General features: G+C 37.6%; 1 protein-coding gene across 4 annotated transcripts in view; it reads right to left on the bottom strand.

Annotated features, from left to right (window-relative positions):
• Positions 1-1842: 1842 nt before the first annotated feature.
• The window catches only part of KLHL13 (kelch like family member 13), a 77158-nt gene continuing 59454 nt past the window's right edge, over positions 1843-19546 (bottom strand). For 3 of the 4 annotated variants that reach the window (XM_086619506.1, XM_009990580.2, XM_009990579.2), the window contains 3 exons: positions 12784-13579; positions 5283-5396; positions 1843-3247 (listed from right to left, as the gene is read on the bottom strand). In XM_086619506.1, the coding sequence (XP_086475632.1) occupies positions 2760-3247; positions 5283-5396; positions 12784-13579 (1398 nt within the window). In that variant the 3' untranslated portion in view covers positions 1843-2759. The remainder of the gene's footprint in view (positions 3248-5282; positions 5397-12783; positions 13580-19546) is intronic. The other variant, XM_086619507.1, reaches the window with a different exon arrangement.

Below are 19546 nucleotides of genomic sequence, written 5' to 3'. Positions count from 1 at the left end.
TCATCTAGACACTGCTGGCTCTAGATACTATGAAGGGCTTACTCTTCATAAAAGCAGCCTTACTGGAAATGGGGATTGAATATCTGCCATATCCATATGTACACCTACAGCTGTGGATTCAGAGATGGAAAGGGTTTGTTATGCTATGGTGAAGAAAGATCTAACGAGCATCAAGTCATTCTACACTGCATTACAGAAGAAAACAGTTTGCAGCTTTTGGCAAATCTTTGATGTTTGCTGTTCAGTCCTGGTGAGTAGATGTTAACTAATGTCATTATGAACACTTTAATCCAGAGGGAGATATAAGAAAAAAAACATCAAAGATTAATTTGATTGAAGCATTACCTTTAATCCACTATGCTATGCCCAACACTGATGACAAAATGACGTTCAAAAAGAATTCTTCTTTTTAAGTAGAATAGATAATGAGTCACTAAAAAAAAAATAAATCTCTACATTGCAAACATGTATCAGCTCCTGGGCTATTTTCAAGGCTCAGACACACACAACTGACATCTTGACTTCCAACCATCTCATGATGGTTAGAACTCACCCTAAGCTTCTTCTGAACAGAGAATACCAGTGAAGATAACCACTTTTTTTTAAACAGTGCATCTCCTCATCCCCAGCATACAGACAGCAGGATATATTTACATTATCCAAAAGGAGTTGCAACTACCTTCAACTACTTTTTAGTTTAATTAATAAAATAGAAATGGAATATGAATTTCAGGGGATTTAAACTCAAGCAGGCTCTAAAATCTGGTCTCTGAGCTGGAAAAAAAATAGATTAGTAGCGTGTGACACAAACGACTGACACATACTTAAACCACAGAGCAACATTTTCCTGTCTGGTGCTTTGCACGGCATTGGAAGAGTATTCTTCAGGGGATGAGTCAATTCACCTTGACTGGCTACTTTCCAAGGGTATCCACCGGTGCCATTATTAACACCTGTAACAACCTTGCACAGCTACACAGAATTAAGATGATTATATTTTTTAAAGAGGAAGAACTGCTTTTGATTTTAACCAAAACAATTATAAAACCTAAAAACCTTACACATACATTTTGGTAGTGATCATTACTAGTAAACTGCAAAAAGAATAAATATCAGTACTTCCAAAATTGACACCATAGTAATACAGCTGCTTGATGCATCAAGCAGGGTCAAAATACAAACAGCATACTCCCAACAAAAGTCTATTAAGCTTTACATGGTTATTGGTAATAGGTAGCACAATAAAATAAGTTAACTGATTTAAACAGTTTTCCCCAGATGATGCCCCTCTGACTGTGTTCATTAGCAGAACCGCTTGTAACACATGATGGGAAGTTCAGGACAAGCACGATGGTATTAGCCTGCTGTAAGCACTCGGAGCTGCCATGTGTCAGCAGTGCACTGTATTTTGGAGCAGATAAAGATTTCTGCAGATTTGCATGGCTGCACATACAAGCAGTAGTTCTCCAAGGAAAAAAAAAAATCAGACAGTTTGTTCTTTTGTCTGTCCTTAATAAAATGAACACATCAGGCCAAAATAGTTTCTTAAAAGTAGGTCAAAAATACCCATTCGTGATCACTTTGCATTGGTTTCCCAGCACATTAATCTATCCACACAGATATACGTAATGCGTATCCTGGAGACAGTGAGGCAGAGGAAGAAAACCAAATACATTAATGAGGTAGCTTAGACTGAATAACTGCAGTTAAAAGTTTATTGAACAAAAGAAGGTAAAACGTGGTAGTCCAAGTTCACTGAGCAAAAGCAGCTCTCTCGCTGAAGCTGCGCTTTGTGCTAAATAACCTTATTAACTGAGACTATACAGAGGACACATTATGCAAGTTATCTCAACAGCAAAGGAGAAAAGGTAGATTAAATTTGATCTGATGGAACGATTTGGTCAAATTCAGTGGCTTAAGTAAATGTTTCTAGCCCTTATCTACCTATATTCAGTACAGGCATACAACAGAACATACAACTGCACTGAATTTCCATTTGTTAATAGTGTGTGCTCCCATGCAAGCGGAAGCCAATTCCTGAAAAAACCCAAATTAAAAACCCCAAACATTTTAAATCTTGTGTTTGAAACATCACTCAACCGACTCAGGAAAAACACTCGATACATGTTATAAAAAAAACTCTCGGCCTCTACAAGGTCTGCTTCCTGTATAGTGCTAATATTTTAAAATTTATTTCTCCCCTCTGCCTAAGAAACTTCATATGCTCTGAAAGCACCCACAAAGTCAGGTGGGTAAACAGATATGTCAAAAATACTCTGTGAAAAGAGGGAGGTAGCTCAGGCCCCTTGGCAACCTTCCGTCATGGTTCACATTGATGTGGTCTACCTCCCCTTGTAATCTGCAGTCACAAACGACAGGAAGAAGGATTTCAACTATGAAATTTAGTGAAAGAATGTGTTCGATACAAAGTCTTCAAATTTGACTCATTGGGCTTCCAAATGTAAGCTACAAGGTACCTCACACCCAATACACAACATTAATAACGTACCTAGTTCATACATTTTACAGACATCATCTTGTTTGTTAAACATTTGGCTCGGGTGAGTACATCTTTTTTTGTTAACCGCTTGACAAACGTTCTAGGCCAAACAGCACAAATAATGTCAAAGTCTCTTTTTTCCAGTAATTGTACGAAATGCTGTAGGCTAAGCCTAACAGAAAACTACTGAAGAAAAATAACAGACTCCATGATGCAGTGCAAAGGTGTTACTACAACATCATTAAGTCAAGGGATGTTCCTAAGGTGCTGAAAGAGGAGATTCTCTAGACGGTGACCCTGTATTGTCCTCCGGTGGGAAAACAGTAAGAGTGCAGGCTCGAATGCCACCAAGTGATTCTGGAAGGTCAAATACTTTATGCCACTCATCTTTTTCTGGATCATATTTCTGAACTATTTCCACCATACACCGATTATTCCAAGAATATCCTCCAACAACATAGATTTTATTCTCAAAGACAGCAACCCCAACATCACTTTGCCCACGTAACATGGCAGCAATTGGAGTCCACTGGTCTAGAGTTGGCGAGTAATATTCACAGCTTAGAACATCATCATAATCACTCGTTCCTCTAAAGTGATTTCCACCAATAACATATAGCTTGTCTCCAACAGTACACATGCAATGCAGACCTCTGACTGTTGTCATCGGAGCTTTCTGAGTCCATTTGTCTGTGTCAGGGTCAAAACACATAAGTTCCTTTTGGAAGGTATCATGGGTAATTCCTCCTAGAGAAATAAAATACATGTTAGAGCAGTGCTCACCTTAATAAGTGATAAATAGCAGATACACACATTTTTCACGAATTAATTCAGCCTTCCCTAAAACTTTTTCACATTAGCTTAGATTACCATCACATATGTGCTCCATTTCAAACAACGTTTTTAATGTACTTTTTTATTTTAAATCTGGATATAGAAAGAAGCCATGTCTCATACAGTACTTCATTGCATAAGATGATACTGACAGATTGAAATAACAAAAAATGGTCACCTATGCTTTGTTTTGGCAAAATTCTTTGCTTACATGTGCTCAGTTTGCTAGTTTTGTTCCTCACCATCAAGAACACAGGAATCTATTCCCTTTTCAAATTTTGATATTATGCTATTGTGTTTGAAGTGGTCCTATCACATAGCAGAATTTTCTGCAGAAAACTTTTTTCATCAACTCGAACTGAAGAGAGAGAGGAGACAGATTTTAAATATTCTTCTGTTTATAGAGAGAAGCATAGGCATCTATTTTTACTTTCTCCATGGTTCCCTGCAAAAGCAGTTGGAGAGGCTTCAGGGGAAATCATAGGACGAATTCCCACCGGTGGATGAAATGTCCCACCTTTCTGCAAGGTCACTAAGCAGGTCAGAAAGCAGCCGCACCCATTTCAGACACTGTAGGCTTATTAGCTATGGTTCAAGACCAACATTTGAGGTGCTAAAAAATATGCAGAGAACACACTGCTGCTGAACAACCTCCTGCTGGGCTAACCATTTGACACTGAATTGTCACGCTTGGAGTATTAGCAGACAGAGATGGCGTGGCGTCTACAGGAGTTATGCAAGAAAGTACTTAATTCTTCAGCTGGACAGTAAGAATTAAATACAGAAAAAATAGGAGGTCTGCCCAGCCCTGACACTTAGTGACAGTCATAGCAATGGCAATGCTTGGGAGCCTGTCAGAGAGAAGAGGCTTTAATGACAAAAGAACCAATCTTCACATTTTCAACCCCAAAAGTGCCTAGACTCATGGGAATATCCAAGAGGACAGGAGGACAAAAAGAAAAATCTGTGGGGAATACACAGCACATACATGAAAAAATACAGCGGGGAGTATATACCCGTGCTGCCTGCAGTAAAACAGGCAAAATGGGCAAAAAAGTACAAATAGCAGCACAATGATTAGAAGCTAGCTGAATGGACTTGCTCACTGAAAAATAAGAAGCTGTACCTTATGGTAAACTTTAAAACAAATCCCTCCTAGTCTACTGGCACGAGGCCCTCTGATTCAAAATACCCCGAGGATTGATCTGCTCCAGTGCATCTCCCCACCAGTTCTTCACAGCTAAGCAACCTTGTCCCACCTCCTGCCATGAATTTCAGCTCAGTTCTTAGAGGACATCCCTTAAAATCACAGCAGGAGAACATACATAAGTCTGTGATCTCTGTAGAGATCACTGACAGATTGAATCTCCTTTAAAAACTGAGCAGATACCAGGTTTTCAGAAAACCTATTGCTCCCAGTTTGGAAAAAAAAATGGAATGAAAACTATAACCTCAGTGACATCTAGGACTGAGCATACTACAAATGAAAGTCCATTGAAAGTACAGATATCATACGTATATTATGATTAACATGAAAACTTATCCCTTTCCATTAGCTCAACGAAAGCAGATGCTCTTCTTCAAAGTATTAAAATTTCCAATGCTTTTCAAAATGTATGAAAGATGATGTGTTTAATGGTTATTACTATATAAATGTATGTATGTGGTGTTGCCACAGAAAAACAGATTCTGACAGTTAAAAGTGAGTAACTGCTCTGGAATTCAGAGCTGTCATTTACTATGTAATCGCACAATATTATCTAAAATAATTTTCTCAGACTCTGCAGCATATATGCTATTTGACTGGCTTCATATGAAATTGCATCACTGCTTACACCACGGCAAACCTATTGCAAACAGACTAATTTTTATTGTCTCCCACCAGAAATAGGAAAAGTTAGGTAAGTAATTGTTTCGTAGAGATTATAGGATCATAGGAATTATTTACCTGAAATATACATTAATCCCCCATACACAGTTCCAGCGTGACCATAGTGGGGTTCATTCATTTTTGCGACATAGCTCCATTCATTCATTCTGGGATTGTAACATTCCACAGTGGCTGTTTAAAACAAATGAGAATATAAAAATGTTGAAGCTAGTATGGCAGTTTGGCTTTGAGTACAGTCGCAGTGGCAGTAATGTATTCATAAACAGAGGAAATATCAATGAGAAACATTGTTCAGCCGAGAAAGCGTCAAGGGAATTATTGAGCATTATGTCGGAGACAATACAGAAAAAACTCAAGCTCTGGCCCAGAGGAACAAAAAGGAAGACAAAACCCTCTTGCATTCTTGACTTCCACTTGTCTCATTCCCTTTCCTGCTTGACATACAACCTGGACCAGCTCATGAACCCTGCCAGAGGTATAGCTGTGCAACATCAGAGAAAATGGCAAAAGCTGGATGAATTCAGCTTTTCTACCCCTTCCTCTTGTACAACTCCCCTCAGTGTCTGCTGTAGAGAGACAGGGAATCTATCTCAAAGAGGATCAATACATCTGGCAACTAGAACATTTTTCTCAGACCCATGTCTTCGGCAAAGTCCCACTCATGCAGAAAATCAGGCTAGATTTTCTTCTTGGTATTTTGCATTGAAATGGTCTTATGCCTTCAAGAGAGGGCAGCTACTGTTGATTAATTTTCTATTGTCTTGCAACATTTTAAGTACTTGCACAACAACATACAGAACAGCATATGCAAGTCACTAATTCAAGCAGTTTACAAAAGACTAGCTTTAAAAAACACAAGATGACACATCATTGAATCTCAAATGGAGAGAAGAAGTGCCTGTATTGATACACAGCTCTGTGTGTGCAGTTTTCTTTGTGAATTCGAATATTAAAATGATCAAAGGATTTACCACATCAGAAATTGCACAGGTTAGTACTAAGTTAAAAAGAAATGCAGAGCCCAGGTGTCCTTGCAGAAAGCATTTCTGATAAGGAATTCTCTCTTTGAAGTGGGATGGAAGAGATGGGAAGTTGCAGGAAAAGGGCTATGCAATAAGCACAGTAAATAGAAATAGAAAACAGATTTAATAGCAATCTGAGCAACTGTAGATTGGCATCTTGAACACTTCAGTGTGACCAGAGAGGCAAGAGATCCTGAAAAACCCTGTAATACAATGACCTGACAACACACAAAGCAATTACCAATAATTGTGTCATCTTAAAGACAAATTAAACCTCATTTTAAATAATTAAAATTAAGAATCAGATTCCAATGCTTGTTCTAAAACGCTTAATCTCTGAGGAGAGATGTTTATGAACTATGCATACAAAATTGAATCTGTCTTTGAAAGTGGCGTTTTACTTGCTCTAGAACAAGCTTTTTATTCAATCAAGGGTAAAAAACTGAGCCAGCTCTATGGAATCAGTGATGGTGACCTATAGTCCAGGATTACACATCAACTGAAAGAAAAAAAAATTTAGAAGTTGAGAAACTTGACATTTTAAAGGCAGAAGTTATTTAGCATAAGCCTGCAGAATTAGCAGTACTGGCCAGGCCAGGAAAGTACATCAACCAGTAACACTCATGTTGTGACTATGTAACTCACCTTGAACTTCAAATCTGTCTTTTTAAAAAAAAAAATTTCTTTGGAGCATTTTGGAAGAGTAAGGTACAGCTATGGTCTCAGACTATCTCCAAAAGATCCTTAGTCAAGGAAAAATTTAGCAAAGAACGCACTACAGTGACTTTCTAAAATATCTTTTAGTTGCTGTAAAACACACAATCTCATTCTTGCAAAACGGGATATTTTGTAATTCCACGCAATTAGTATCTCAAATAGACACACTTAAAATAAAAGCTTCCAATTCCAGTGTCAGGAATACTGTCTGACGACCAGTTCAGAATCATCTAAGGTGAAAAAAAACCCCCAAAAATCTATATTGCACATGAGAATTGCTAAATAATTACAGCACACTGGATTTTCTTTAGCTTTTCCCCACCCAGGAGCTGAAATTTAAATTTATGAAATACAAAACAGTGCTGATCCAGAACATTAAGTTCATGGTAAAAGGCAAAACCCACTAAATTCCTGCTCCTTTCAAAATAAATTATATACATTGGTTCAATGAAATGATTAATTTCGCATTCTTGAAACTGTTTAAAAATGGTAATGACAGCCTGAAATGCTTCTGCTTTTGTAAGAGTACCTTGCACACATACTCCTAGTGATGCCAATCTCAGGGCTTCGTAAGATGGATAAAAAATAAAAAACTGATGCTAAGTAACTGAAGTCAAGTGTCTCTATATGCTACTGTTGACACACCAAATTTGTGATTTAAAAAATCTGCCCAATATGGGCAAGTTTCCAAGTTTACTCTAAGAAACCAGTCTTTCACTAAACACTAAACAATCTCGCCTTCTTGTTACGGCATTTCCTACCTCGGCCATTTGAAATGAGCCTCAAGCTGCCTTTCACGTTACACAAGGGTAAAGGCAGATAAAAGTCTGCATAAGGAAAGGTAAGAAAAGGCATTCGAGTATTCTTCTACAATGAAATTTTTTTAAGTCAGGCTTGATAATTTATAATAAAGCCAAAAATGTCTTAAAAAAATCCGGAATTTTTCCCATTTGATATCCTGTAGACTTTGTATATCCATGAAGGACTTAGACGTTCAGAAAGTCAGTGAATGCTGGAGACAGCCTCTTGCCCAAATAAAGGTATAGGCACAAAGAATTAATTTCACAAATTACACCTAAAATTAAATCTATGAGTTGTATTTCTGTGTACCGACATCCTAACACCACGTGCAGTATTTGCTCAATCCCCAAATAAAGCCATGCTCTTTCTTGTATAAATGTATTCACCCATTCCAATGCTCGTTTCTAAAAAGGAAAGCTTTCTAATCCGCTCTATTTAGCAATCAGAAGAAAACAAAGATGTGCAGAAATTTCAAGAATAGAGAAAACCAGATCTGACATGCAAGTAATTATAGCTGTCCCAGTTCCGCCCTGACAGCAGACTCTTCCGACCTGCTGTTCGCTGCTACGCTGTCCCAAAATCATCATTCTACTTGCTTCACAGAAACAAAGGCATCCTCTTTCCCACAGCACTTCCACTCTGCGCTGAGGTGAGGAACTTAAATTTTTAATACACTATAAGGACAGGAAGAGCAGAGTACGTGCAAAGCAATGGCAAAGCCAGCAGCAACCACGTTAACAGGACATTCAACACTGGACACAACAACAGTGCTCTTCCTGTCCTTATCTGCACTATGGATTGCAGTTGAGAGAAACCACAGCCAAAAGATCACTTTAGGAGAGAAGATAAAACATGCAGAAACGGGTATACATTACTGCCATCACTATCACCATGTTGTAAAAACATGAATTATCTGAGAGAGGATGCCGTTGAGCCCAGGATCTCGCACTTTCTGATGTGTCTTCAAAATTTTCTTGAACATCACTAGTAGGACTAAAGCACTGTTTGACAGTACTTCTGGCAAATCGTTCCAAGCCAAATCTCAAATCTATCCGTGCTCTAAAACAAAGCTAATCACTTCCCAGCTGAAAAAAACACTACTGTTCTGTTTGGTTGTTCTGTGTAGTTGTTTCCCTGTTTCCTCGGAAGGTCATTCCACTTCTCTCTTTTAACAAGATCTTCCTCTGCACTGAACAGGAAAAAAATACATATATACAAAATTTCAGCTATTAAAGGTGCCCATTAATTTAAAAGAGGCATCAGGATGTTCTATACATCATCTCCAGACAGAGCATCGTTCACAAAACACTCAAAAGAACTGCTACTTTACTGAACCTAAGTATATAAAGCATAAGATTGCCTGGTTCCTTCTCCCAACAGCACGAAAGATTCAAATCAGGCTTTATTTATGTTTAACAGTGGAACTTCTGATCTGTTCATTACCATAATCCAGGGAAGACAGGCCTCATTTTAATAGAATTAAGCAATCTCAAAAAGACACAAAGCTTTGGCAGTCCCAAGGGATGCTCAGTCTGCACTCATTTTATAGTGCCATCTGTGATGCTATCTGAGGAGTATACAGGTATTTACCACTTCTCTGTCAGTAGCTTCTCATGTGTCTTGAGGTTTACTACAGCAGCACTTCGCAACTATATGTGATTTCCCAAAATCCAGGATCTTCATTTGGTTTTATTATTTCTATAACACAGCTTGCTTCTGTAGAACTCAAAGCTGACTTGGTTAAATTAAAGACAGCCCTAAGTAATTTTGTCCCTGGCATAGCAAGGAGCCACTTCAAAACAAGCTCCTATGCAAGAGGTCCCCCAGTTCACACTTTGGTTTGACATCCACAGTACTACAGAGACAGCTGACAGACCAGCTGGGTAATGACATATATTTTCCTTCTTAACCAACAACATTCAAAATATATATATTTATGAACTCACAAGAGAAGTTTTTACATGACCAAGTAGTTATTTGAATTGAGGATTGAGCATCATAGAGGGCACCTGGAAAATAAATCTCTTCCCACTTGTTGGGATGGGGCTCAGAAGAACATATAACTGTCCTGGACTAGAAGTCTTTTCTTTCTGTCTTTCCTGCAGCATGATGATGAAAGCATCAATTAATCTGTGGTTTAGTCACAACCTAACATTCCCTGAAGTGCATAGGAAAAGTTCATACATAAAACCTCAAACTCCACTCAAGCCTATCAACAGCAGAGCCTGAAGTATCTGAAAAGTACCTAACTGCACAAGTTTTCTAACACTCAACAGCACAGCTTCTGTCATCATCACCAAACACCACAACTGAACTCTTTCAAAAAGAGCTGCAAAAATCTCGTTGTCCAAGACGAGAAAAAAGTAGCCAGCACTCTGCACAACAGCACGGCTGGAAATTGCTGACGAGCTCTGCTTCATGGGCATCTCTGTGAATCACACCTGGCTTTCCCCTTGTCTCCTTTTCCAAAAAGTCTTCCTTTTGCACACCTGCCTTCTCCAGGCTGATCTCCTCATGCCGGAGTGCTGCTCTCCCTGCCTTTTGGGAATACCGTTGGCAGGTGCCTGCTGTGACATTCAAAAAGAACCAACCAAAATTATGCACAATCCTTCCAGGAGCGGTGCATGCTTCTGCACAGCCCTAAGTCGTCACAGAGTTGAAAAATCTGAACTATAATTTCATAATTCAGTATGATTCAAAGATACATTTGCCATATTCTGATGCATGTACCACATACATGCAAATTCACCTGTCCTTACCAATGAACTAAACTTTTCTCAGTGGCACGCACTGTTAAAACAGTAACTGTTTTTTTACTGCTAAAGCACCTACTACTGAGGTAGAAAGTGGTATTTACAAAATTCTCAGAAGATTAAACATTTGAAAACTGTTTTGGCAAGGCCAGCAAGCCTCAAAAAAAAGTATAAGTTTTATTCCAGTGAATGTCAGGAGAAAAAATAATAAATAAAATCATTTTAGTAACTTTGGCGCTTTTCCATAAGACCTGATCTTCCGGAAAGCTGAATTCAGGTTTGGGGAATTTTTCCTCTCTAACAACAGACTGAAATTACTTTGAACCCAAGGGCAACTTGTCCAACACACATTTGACCCTCTCTTCTATGAAAAGCTTTTTTCGCATCTGAAGAGAATGGGAAGTTTAAGGTGGATTTCATCTTTCAGCTGTCAAGGTTTATGAAAGAACATGAAAATGAAAAGTGACTTGCCTCACAATTAACAAGAAAAGAAACTGAAGCCCCAAATCAAAGCATCAGACAGCTACAATATTTAGCATTTATAGAATGCTCTTCCCGCAGCCTGATCCAATGACATTTTTCAGGTCTGTGTGGAAATCGTTGCAGCATTTTAATGATATCTTTACAGAAGAATTTTAGACAGGTGATAGATTTTGTATTTTAATTAAAGCTGTAGAAGAGTTGAGGTCAGCAGAAAGATACTGCTCGATCTAATTGAAGAAAAGCACTGCAGTTAAAGCCTGCTGTACACACGGGTTACACTAGCTTAGTGACAGTGTTGTATCATATTGATTTTGTTCGACTTGCAACTTTTTCACTGACATAACCCTACTCAGTTTCCATGGTAGAGTACATAAAGACAGCAATCTGATTACCTGCTATTAGTTCATACCATTAGAAAATAGCTCAATGACAGTCAGGTTTTCTGATGCCGAAGATGAAGATCAATACATGTTAGTTTGTACATTAAGCTTGCTTTTAGAATGCGATATCAGGCAGATTAAGTGACATGTAAGAAAAACTCTGAAAACCTCTTGATCTGCATGAGAAAATGGCTGTCTAGGGAAAATAAGTTTTCACAAACCAGTTTTCCATGTTGTTTGGAAACAGGAGGCATTTTTTAATGTCTCATTTCATCAAATATCAGAACCGATTTTAATCTAGCAAAATCAACCCAGTTTTGTGTAGTGGAAGCACTGTACTAGATGTTTTCTAAGAAAGTTTGCAATATGATCATGAAATAAAGTGTATACGCCAATCATTGACATGGATTAATTAAAAAGCACATCTAAGCAGCAAGAGATACTACCACAAAGACTTGACAAGATACAGTTAAGTACTGGGCTGAAAGCATCAAACAAAATAATGAAATGTTACATCTGGTTTAGATATAGTATTATGCTAAAATTCCAAGCATAATCACTGTAACATTTCAATTTTAAAGCACAGACAAATATACAACTCAGTGTATGTCCCCCACTCTTGACTGTAAATGCTAACCACTGTGGCTTTGGAAAATGCACTGGATTAATACGGGCCATCCTCTACCGACTTTCATTAAATTAAAAGTTACCATGTGTTTATTCTTTGTTTCCAACCATTTTATTTCTGAAATTGATTTTTTTTTACCCCCCTTTTTTTTCGGTCAAGTAAAATGAATCATCATTTGCAAGGGCGGAAAAAAGGAAGCAGCAGGACAGAGTCATTCATGTAAATAAGTTAACTGTGTAGTCACAAGATCACAGGCAAAATATAACATTTTAAGTAAGTAAAAAGCCCAGAATGTCAGGAGATCTGAGTTTCACTGATCTGTGAAACGAATCACTCAGTCATTAGCCCACTTTAAAAAAAAAAAAAAAATTTGCGTTTTTTAAAATGCGACCTTCATTCAACAGTGAGTTTCAGTTAGAAAGTAAACTATCCCTTAAAGGTGAAAAGAGTGGGTTTAGTTTCCCAGCTTAAGCAATTATTTTTTTAATATATAGTTGTGCTTATATACATACACACACAGGTAGACACACATGCTTACTTCATGTTTGATGATAAAGGTGAAGACATTGGGTATTATGCATCAATACGCATGTATTTGAAAATATTTTTTTTGTGGAAGTCTTTCCAAAATTAACTGCTAATGGTATCCAGACAAATTTCTCTATGCATTTGCAGTGTTTCCAGACAGAGGCTGCAAACCAACAACTTCAACTTGTTTCCTCTTTGCCTAAAAAGGAGTAGGGCAAGAAGCCATGCCTCAGGAGGAGCACTCACCTAGCTCACCCGCTGCGTTTCGACCACCAACTGCATACAAATGTCCTTTGAGGGCACTTAGGTGGAAGAAGGTGCGCTTCTCATTTAAAGATGCAACTTGCATCCACTTGTTGTAGCGAGGATCAAACCTAAAGACCGTGTCAACCGCCGTCTTTCCTTTCGTGTCGTAATTGCTCTGGCCCCCGACTACGTAAAGGAAGTTTCCGATGACGGCAATGCCGTGCTGGTACCTTGGTGCATCCATGGGAGCCAAGGACTTCCACTCATGGGCCTTTTCGTCATACATCCGTAACTCCTTACTGACAACCAGCTGCTGTCTCAGGACTCCCCCCAACGTCACCAAGTGAGTACTGTCCGACCGAATGGCAGTCCTCTCCGACTGCATAACCGGCTGCATGTATGGCATCATTTGGTAATTGCTGGCTTCCAAAAGCAAGTTTACACAGGTGTTGTCAGTTCTCATGAAGTCCACTGTTTGAACATAGTTAATAAGATCCTGGGGCGTCATCAGCGGAAACCTGATGTTCTTCATTAGCTTCGCGGCGTACTCCATCCGGGGCTCCTCGTACCGCAGCCAGCGACAAGCTGCCTTGAAGAGTTCAAGTTCAGTGCAGTGCTTAAGGCTATTACTTGAAAGCACAAAGGCAAGACGTTCAAAGGGGAGTTTCACAAATTCACCAGTACTTAATAATGCAGGGAAGTTCTTCAGGATGAAATTATTAACATATTTATCCACTTCCGTGAGATTGTATGTGTTGGCAATTCGCCCAACCTCAACACAGTTTTCCAACGAAACCTATTAAGTAAACAGAAAGAGGAATCAAAACACTTTCTTAATTTGGTGTCTAAATGATAACGTAGAATTTAATGAATACTACAGACTCAGCAACATTTCATCGTTTCACAATGCTCAAGGTGATTTACACATGAGCAAATAAATATTCAATGTGATGTATATATTCATGACTGCAAGGGGAGACCCAATGAATTCCTTATTTTGAAGAAAGAAATGAGACAAGTAATTAATATATGCCATCTGCTTGTTACGTCAAATACATTATACAACGATGATACATAGCAATTATACAGCACTTCATCTTTGAAAAGCTCTGCAAACATCTTTGTAAGACAGACGTGTGGAAAGTACGGTTAAGGGAGAGGTGATCAGCCCAAGGTTACAGAGAATAATGCAAAAGTAGGTCTTGTCATTAACCATTTTCTAACATTATTAGAACTGTATTGTCATAATGCAGTCAAAGAGAATGGCACAGATACCTCTCCAATGCCAAATTTCAGACAATTTATTTACAGTGTTCAATCCTATGAATACATTCCTTAGAACTGAACAAAACTGGATCTTCAGTAAATCAAGGAGGTGCTCTTATTGAATGCATTCAAAATTAAATACATGTCAAAAATAAGACAAAGGTAGTGATTTAATTTTTTTATATATATACATACACTTTTTTCTTTTTTAATAATGAACCCAGGAAGATTTCCCCTAGAAATACCCAGCACATGAAATGCTTTAGCAGTATGGATCATACCCTAATTTAATTCAATACTTGAGTAACTGTATCTTGGTAACCATCTCTCTTACACTGTTGCTGCATCTACCTCTCTTACATCTTTGGCTCCTAAATTTCTGAGGTCACTTGAGATCCAAGGCAGAGGGAGGAAGAAAGACAGGAGGGACAGGATATAACTTAAAGCGGGTCTCCAGCGAACCTGGACAATTCACTTCAGCAAGCTCTACGGTACGTATGCAAAGCAAGTCAATTTTCAAACGCTTCTTGCTGAGAATTACAGCTTTTTTGCATTCAATCCTTATTCTAATCCAAGCGTCATTTACACATGCTTTCTATTCTCTGTGCATGTTGGTCCAACTCAACGTCGAAAATTTCCACGACTTCCCGTTATATTTGTAATGCCAAAACAATTTAAGCTTCCGGATCTCATGGTTATTTTTAAAAAGATTATAAAGATTGAGAACTATGACCTGATTGCAGCCTAAGAATTCAAAAACCTTCAAATGACCTTCTGGTCATGACAGAGATTACAAGATTTTAATACTGTATAACTCAATCTGATCATTGCCCTTTAATGCTAGACAATTGAAAAGTCTAATGAGTATGGGAATAGGAGATTTTTTTAATCCACTAGAAACCAATCTAACTTGCCCTAGAGTTAAGAGCTGCAGTCATCAAAAGTCTTCATTCACACATCCTGAGCACAACTCGATACAGTCAAAGGTTCCAAATCATCTCCAGGACACTAATCCTGTAATCAGGTCCTATCTAGAAGATGAACGTGTGTCAGATTGTCAGGAATTCTATTATAAAAAAATCTGTACAATATATACATAGAAATTATTTTTGTATTAGAAGTCAGATCACATTGTTCTACAGGTCATTGCTAGCTGATGTGATTATATTTTGATATAAACATTCTCTGATGCTTAAGATAAAATGTACCTTCTTTCGACTGTTTCTGAGAGTCAGTATCAAACTAATTTCTGTACATTTCCTTTTAGGATTTTTAACTTACATAAATTAACTGCATAATGGAAGTAACAGTATACCTTAAATTAAGTACATGAAACTGGACATTCTTACTTCTAAAATTTCTTTCAAGCTGTACAATCAAAATAAAACAATGGGAAAACCACCCCTTAGCAAATGGCTGATGTACAGTATACCACAAATCTTAACTCTTGCTATGCAGTCATTGTATTTAAAAACTACTTTGGAATATATTTACTGGCAGCAACTTCTCCATATCAGGGTAAGCAGACAAAGATATTACTATATATAGAAAAAGCATGCTTGAAGTCAAAAGATCAAAGCAAAAAAGGTACAGATTACGTACCACTGGTACATGGTGTTCAGGCTGCAACGAAGTATTTAGACCCATTGCAGAATTCATGCCAGTTATCAAGCGCCCAGCATGCATCTGGGTGATGCATTATCGTATCTATGTTACACTGTAAATCTATGCAATTGAATACATTCCTGGAAGGCTTACATCTGAGAAATGTATTGACACATTCCACGCTGTTAATAGCTGATGATCATGACATCAGCAGTTTCTAGTCACCTCCTAATTCTCAGAAAATTTACCTTAAACTACCTTAATTAATCCACTGGAATCGTACCGCACTCAGAGTTGGGTTTTTTGTCATACTATGATTGTAACTACTCCCCATTATACTTAGGAAATTATGCACTTTATTTGGCTTACTAATTCCACCACTCACCTCAAATCAGGGTACCATATTAAATATTTCTTAAAGGTTACTTTCCTTGCCAAAAGTACTATTACCAATTTTACTGTGCTGTAAGATAACAATCAATGTATCAGGCTAAATTGTATTGCAAAGATTTCACAGCCAAAAATATATTCTCTAGAGATTCTTAAGTCCTAAGCCAAAAAGTAATCCTTCAATAGAAGGAAATGCAATGGTCAATTCCACTTAAATATCCAAAATTGGACAGCATTAAAGTACAATAATGCTATTTAAACACTTAAGTACTTAAGTTACTCAAGTGTTGATTTTCAACAAAACAGTTTTACTTATGCTAGGTACTCAGGGGAGGCGTGGAAACTGTTCTGTATGGAAGTCAGTCAGTCAGGAGCTCATGAAGAGAAGAACTGCTACTTTTGGAAATCCCACTGAAGTGAATGGGAAGAAAGGAAATATCACAAGATAAAAGAGAATAGAAAGGAAATATATTATATGAAAATATAAGACTGGCTGTACAGTGAAACCAGTAACTAGCAAAGATACACAGAACCAGTTAAAAGTCATAACTGATCAAACAGCTAAGCAGCTTTAAAAGAAGTGGAGAATTTTAAATAAACCCTATTTTACTTGTGCTTTGATTACTGCACAGAGCTGCTCATTCACATTACTCACTGTAATTGCTCATCACAAGGCAGAAGTAAGAGTTCCAGAAAATCCTAAAAAGCTTTTCAAAAAAGAAAGGTCAAACACAGCACAGTATTATTACAGCCTGAAAAACCAAATGCAAAAGCCTAAGTACTTTCTCAAGAAAGCAGTTGACTTATTCTTTGAAATTTTGAGGCAATCACTACCCAAGGTCTGGTAAAAACTTAATTGACTATAAACTACCACGAAACTGGATACAGAGCAAAATGATTGCAAGCATGAGAACCCTGGAGAACAACTCAGGGGGAATAACATGCACAGAAAATCAAGTCCTCAAGCCCAGTATCACAAAATATTTAGGCATCTAACTTTCTTTTGTATCAATAACTGTTAGACATTGAAGCACTTGACATAGTGTTTCTAAGCATCTAAGTTTAAAAGGGCTTACATTCCCCTGAAATCCTCAATTTTTCTGTGGGATACCATATACAGAAGTCCAGAAATAACAGCACAGAAATTTGACCAGGTCAGAAAACAGAATCAGTCGTTAGAAAAGGCAGATTTCTAGTGGCTGGCAGTTAGATCCCACACTCCCTCAAAACAGAATTATAGAAGAAATAAAATTTTCTTAATTTTCAGTGTTTTGGAATGTTTTCTTTAATTACAGTGTAACATCCCCTTCCCCATTACACTGTGATTTTCCCCTGAGTGCTGTAATTTTCTTGGATAGGTTTCTCATCTTTCTCCATTTTGTACACTGCCGCTCCTTTTGCAAAAACATCATTGTGTGTTCTCTAGCACTCACTACTCTGAAAACATTTCCATGGCATTTATTAATTAAAATTATATCATGGCTCATTTAGACGTGAACATGGGATTAGTCCTAGTCCATCGTATAGCTATAAATATTTAAAACCAATACCAAAAGACTGAAAACATCTTAGGAAGTATTCCAGTATTTCTCTGGGAGTCCATTCAGCTGCAGTGCAAAGATTATCAGAGCAACGGGCTATTTGACAGGAGGGGTGTCATGCAGAACAAATAAAAAAACGCTTTACATGACAGCTACAACACATAGCATTCTTTGAAGGGCTCACTATTTTATTTTTTTTTTAACACAAATTAAGCTGTTACCTGAAGCTTATGTTTTTCTTTGTAAATATTTTCTGTACTTTTTATGAAGTAGCAGTTACATTATGCTGTACATAAATGGACTTCTATAATCTCTTTAATAATGGACTCCCTAGATAATTCAAAGACAATTAAGTATTAGTCTGGGAACAGTTACACCAGCTCTCAGATGCTGCTAATTTCAGCAGAAATAAACTCAAGACTTGCTCAGAAAACTCCTTTAAATATTACAGAAATGATCCTTCAAAAATGCAGTGAAACTAGTATAATGGGGAATAATCTTTGTAAAGCTAAAATATGGCAATTAAAGCAAAAAACCCAACCCATTTGCTCACCAACTCTTGTTCCTGTTCCAACAAATTCAAAAGTAAGTTAATTCAAAAATTCTTTATACAAGGATGCTGAGAACATAACTAGGCTAACAGAACAAACTTAGTTTTGTACTTCCTTTACAGTTATACAATCAATGAGATTATGTACCCTTAGACATCAACATAAATGAAAGTATTTCAGAAGAAAGAATCAATAAAATTAAGAAAACAAATAAAGTCTTCCTGATTCTTTCAAAATGTAGTATCAAACAAGACATTTCTTACTTGAACCAAAACAGTGACTTAGTCAACATTGTAACTGAAGGAATCTTCAGAAAACAAGCATTTTAAATAACGAAAAAAATTCTTCCAAACAACACAATTGAAGATGAAAGAAACTCTTTCCCTAAGAAAGCAAAATAAACAAGCAGCTGCCCTACACAGAATGGGGAAAGGGCAACGCAGTGTCCCTGGGGCTCACCTCCTATCAAAGGGAGGTCGCTCCAAAGCCCTGGTTCAAAAGAACACCAAGATCTTATTCCAAGTTGGCATTTATAGCAGCGTCAACTCTGGAGAGGCAGACTGCATCATTTTGGACAGTAAAAAAAAAAAAACAAATCAACCTGAGCAACATAAAATAGGTGGTGTAGGATTTAAGAATATTAAGATTAATGAAACAGTATTGCAACATTTTCAGAAAACTGGTCAATTATAAAATATGCCAAAATTAAAAGCAAACCAGTAGTGTTATATAGCTCAAATGCCTCTAACACTTTCCTTATGAAACAGGTTGCTGTTATTAGCAGCTTGGAGTCCTCTTGCTTGCATAAATCCCAGTACATGTCTTCATTAGGGAGGTCATATTTCTGAGCCTGTACTCTGAGGAGCAATGGGAATACCTGCTTCTTTATTTCTCATTACAGACTATCAGAAAGCTGAATTCCAAATAATATTATAATTCATGTAGAACACGCCAGTTTCCCTGTTACAGGTAAAGTGACATTTCTAGTAAAGTATATAAGCAATTCAGAAAACCTCCAGGAAACATTAGAAATAATGCCAAAGTGTCTGTCTAGGCAGAACTGCTTCGACAGCACAGCTTTTACAATTACAACTCTCCCTACAACCCCACAAAGTAGGTGCTCGTTATTGTTGGCAGGACAAAGAGTAATACAAGCAAGCACAATGCAATACAATGCAAGAACTAGGAAATGTATTGAAGCAGCATATATTGGCATTGCTTATATACTGTGTTTAAGTCAGGAAACAGACAACTGCACCCATATTCAGAGAATGCACTGTTTTAACTACAGAAATAAAGTGAACATAACTGCAGCGTACAAATCGCATGCAGTAAGTAGACTGTAATGCTAGAATGGGTGCAGTCATGCAGTAAGACCCTGAAACCTCTGATATCTGAGATTTAAGCAGT

The sequence above is a fragment of the Tauraco erythrolophus genome, chromosome 13 (genome assembly GCF_009769465.1).
Source record: "Tauraco erythrolophus isolate bTauEry1 chromosome 13, bTauEry1.pri, whole genome shotgun sequence".
NCBI lineage: Eukaryota > Metazoa > Chordata > Aves > Musophagiformes > Musophagidae > Tauraco > Tauraco erythrolophus.
Note: the sequence above shows the minus strand (reverse complement) of the source record. Positions and strands in the feature narration are given on the sequence as shown.